Source organism: Octopus bimaculoides, chromosome 6 (assembly GCF_001194135.2).
Source record: "Octopus bimaculoides isolate UCB-OBI-ISO-001 chromosome 6, ASM119413v2, whole genome shotgun sequence".
Lineage (NCBI taxonomy): Eukaryota > Metazoa > Mollusca > Cephalopoda > Octopoda > Octopodidae > Octopus > Octopus bimaculoides.
In genome coordinates this window covers 22,934,640-22,938,893 of record NC_068986.1, presented here as the reverse complement: position 1 = coordinate 22,938,893, position 4,254 = coordinate 22,934,640, and the positions used below count along the sequence as shown (strand labels likewise).

General features: G+C 34.0%; 1 protein-coding gene across 1 annotated transcript in view; it reads right to left on the bottom strand.

The window, feature by feature from the left end:
- The window catches only part of LOC106868320 (collagen alpha-1(I) chain), a 49,575-nt gene that overhangs the window by 13,888 nt on the left and 31,433 nt on the right, over window positions 1-4,254 (bottom strand). The window contains exons 29-33 of the mRNA XM_052968422.1: window positions 3,688-3,795; window positions 2,800-2,907; window positions 1,861-1,914; window positions 1,266-1,319; window positions 412-465 (exon numbers count right to left, since the gene is read on the bottom strand). Coding sequence (XP_052824382.1) covers window positions 412-465; window positions 1,266-1,319; window positions 1,861-1,914; window positions 2,800-2,907; window positions 3,688-3,795 — 378 coding nt within the window. The remainder of the gene's footprint in view (window positions 1-411; window positions 466-1,265; window positions 1,320-1,860; window positions 1,915-2,799; window positions 2,908-3,687; window positions 3,796-4,254) is intronic.

The following is a 4,254-nucleotide window of genomic DNA, read 5'->3' as shown; positions in this document are numbered from 1 at the left end:
GTGTAAAAAGAAAAGAATGCCTTTCTGATAGTGCTGATCAATTTAATTTTCTAATAATATAATTTTACAGTTTGGTTTTTAGATCTAGTAAGTTCTTTGTTAACTTTAGTGAAAAGATTTTTTAAAGATTCGTTGTTAAAATATCTCCTCACCTATCAAAAAACTTACTAGATCTAAAGACAAAACTGTAAATTTATATTATTAGAAAATTAAATTGATTAGACCTACCAGTGAAGTCATTCTTTTCCTTTTTCAAATATACCTAACAGTACCAAGGATTTCACACATTTTCCAATGTGTGTGTGTGTGTGTGTGTGTGTGTAAGCAGAGTCATAAAACCTACTTTGTGTGAATGAAAACAAGTTGTTGTAAGATGAATAATTAAATGTTATTGTAAATAGAAACACTTACTTTCAAACCAGATGGTCCACGAGGTCCATCGACTCCGACAATTCCGGCAGGTCCCTACAATGAAAAGAGTACATATGTAGATATACGCATAGATACATACACGAACGAGTGTATTAATGGATGTTGCATATATGTGTGCGCGTGCGTACTGAGATTTAAGCTTTGCACTTAATTTTTTATTTGTATTTATTTATTTATTTATTTTTTAATTTCCTTGCAGGTCGGTTAAAAAAGTTCATAAGTCGGTTGTTCGTTGTCCGAAACACTGCAAACTTTATGCGTTTCCGGGGCGACATGGACGCTTCTGCGCATTTTCTACTCTGCTTCTCTTGAAATACACTTCCTTCTTGGAGGTTCTTCCTTTATCTAAATTTTGTTTTTGCCATCTTTCCTCCTCATCACAAAACGATAAGGAGTTGCTAATGGTTGTGGTCGGTACGGGAGACTGCTGGTCGCCATCTTATAGAAATAAAAATGAAACGATTTCTTTCGCTATTCTCAGAGATACAGACGGTCGTACAAGCAGACGATAACTCGATCTACTTTTTTTTCTTCTTTTAGCTATGTTAATGTCCACTTCTCTCTCTCTCTCTCTCTCTCTCTCTCTCTCTCTCTCTCTCTCTCTCTCTCTCTTTACTCTCTCTCCATTTATTCATTTGTCTATCTATCTATCTATTGATTTATCTATCTTTCTATATCTTTTCTCCTTCTGAGAGTAGAAAATCCTCAAGTAGCTTTTACATAATCATCATCATTTGCGTCGTTGTCGTCATTATTGATAACGAAATATCACGTTTATTTTTATTGTACAGTGAAATAAATTCCGTGTTATATGTATATCCAAAACTACTTACGGGAGCTCCTCTAGCTCCGGCAAGTCCAGCTGGTCCAGTGGGTCCAATGTCTCCCTATAATAGAAACGATATCATAAGTACATTTTATTAAAAATAATTTACTACATTGGTATAAGAAAGAAAGAAATAGAAATATATATGCAGGTCTTGTAGAAATTGGGGTTAAGTTGACTGAAGTTACCCCAGTAAACCAATACTGATGTTTGAAATCTGAAGAAAGAGGGATGTATGTACTCAAAGCATTTGTCCTGGTGCTTTAAAGTTTCTTCCAATCCACTATTGTTCAAAGTATACTAAGAATATCCCTCTGTTATTTTGTTTTTGATAATACTAGAATATTTCTCAGAACGGTGAGTCCTTATTTGATCTTGTGGTACCTCTTCATAGCACAGTGACCAGCGCTGGATTAACCATTAAGCGAAATAAGCACGTGCTTAGGACATCAAGCGAAGGGGGCATCAAAGAAATGGTAAATTGTTTACAGCACATAAGAAATCACTTAATATTTTTTTGACTATGAAATAAACTTATCGAAGTCATTAAGAAAACATCTTAAATTAAGAAGCAAAACAATATCAAAATAAATTTTACATACCTTCTCTCCTCTAATTCCACTTGGTCCAGCGGATCCTGGTGCCCCTTGGGGTCCCTACAATAAAAAAATGAACCATATTATTGCTTTGATAAACACAATGCAATTTATTTTTATTCTCGTTTTTCTCCTTTTTTATTTAACCCATTATCTAAAAATCTCTCTTTTTATTCATTTATTTATTCATTTCTTTCTTTCTTTCTTTTCCATTAACCCAAACTAGAAATTGTTTATTTCATTTTACATCAGCTATTCGAGAAGATATATATATTTATTTATATTTCTTCGAATCGCCTGTAAATATTTTTTATCCTTCTTTTCATTACAAATACAACTTTTGTTTATCGTTTTTGAAATTTGAATAAATTTTACCTTTTCTCCAGACATATGATGATGGAGTGTCAATTAGAGGGAGAAAAAACACAGAACGAATTTATCTGATAATTCTAATATCTAAGGCACGTCAGTTCGCCAGACCATATGCCTCACAAATTTACAGCAACATGCTAATGAACAAATTGTCAACAATTAAGTTAACTGCTGTGCCATTCTCCGGGGCAACGTTGTTTTCATTTTGTCTGCCGGAACCATGAGCAATGTTTCTATATTGTAAGAGGCGGGATTTTTCACAATTAATTCAAATAAGGGCAGCGTATTTCATTTTTAAAAAAATAGAAATTTCTAATGCTACACACAAGTGTAGTAGTTACTGAGGATGAAAGGTGATGTTGTGGACGATGAAAACGTTAGCTGTGGCGTGCCTCTATCATGATAGAATTCCTTTAAATCATTAAGAAGGGCCTAAATAGTGAATGAATTAAATCTTGGTATAACTACCTAGCCGTTCCTCTGTTCAGCAAGATGGACTGAACCATTTGAGAGTTTAGCTTCAGAAATTGTAATAGAAAACAAACAGCACATATATGCAGACATATTACTTACAGGCAGTCCTACAGTGCCGGGTCTGCCAACTGCTCCAGACTCACCAGAAGGTCCTTGTTCTCCAGGTCGACCGCTAATACCGATCTCACCATCAGGTCCAGGATTACCCTATGAATATAAAAAGATGTGATTAACAATATTAGTCACTTTACAAGGTTCGAATTAGATTACGTTAATTATACATGTATGTATGTATGTATGTATGTATGTATGTATGTCATTGTTCAGTTTATTTCAAGATTTCCGGCCAATAGAGAAAGAACCGGTTTCTAACCTAGATCCAAGGTTCATTGTAATTTCAACATCAACAACAGGGTACTTTTGCTTGTTTGTATGTATGTATGTATGTATGTATGTACAGATTTATATGTTTTATGTATGTGCTCTCGTGCATATAATTACATATCTAGACATGCTCATATATATTTAAATTATAAACTTCTGGAAAGTTTTACAGATTTTTACAGTTCCAGTGATGGATTGGATCTGTAGTCTTCGAATTAGCTTTCTCGTTTCTGGTTTTGAGAAACCTAATTTCTGAAGATTGGTATTTAGTCAGTGTGTTACATATCCCAGAGCCCCAATAATTACAGGTATAAACCTGAACTTGTAATCTGGATAGAGTAACTGCAGTATGTATGTATGATGCATTTAACGTATGTATGTACGTATGTATGTAATATGTGTTCGTGCGTAGCGAATGACGTAATGTGCTGGTACTTGTATTGAGTGTAGTAAAATTCTTAAAACTATTTTTATAAATTCTATCAGGTACGAAGTTAACCAACCAATTAGCTTTATATTTTTCTCTTCTTTTTCTTTTTTTTTGTTACTTGTTTCTGTGATGAGAATTGCGTTATCAAAATATTTATCCAACTTTGAACTTACTACTTGTCCGGCTTCTCCAGGGATACCAGGTGTTCCTGGTGGTCCAGACAAACCTTGTGGGCCTTGGTTTCCATCACGTCCAGCTTGTCCAGGATCTCCGGGATCTCCCTTAGAAGACAAATAAAGTATCACTGTGAGTAATTCTTTGTGGTTAGTGGAAACATCGTACTACAGTTATCAATGCATGTCTTTCATCATCATCATCATCAAGCGAACACAAACATCCACATTCACTCATCCGCGTGAAATAAGTAGATTGGTTGCATCACACTTTACATACATACATCCGAGAGTATTTGGATATGCATGTATATATATATATATATGTATATGCATAAATACACACACACACACACACACACACACACACACATACGCGCGCGCGCGCATATATACATGGTGGTACAAAGGTAGGTATAAAGTTATTAAAAAAAGAAAACACCTACAATTCTCTTATTTTTATCATAAACATTAAAATTTACGATTAAATTATTCTTATAGTTATGATAAATGTATTACTATGATTAATGACGCTGAAAATGTCAAAAGTGGATTAATATTATTATA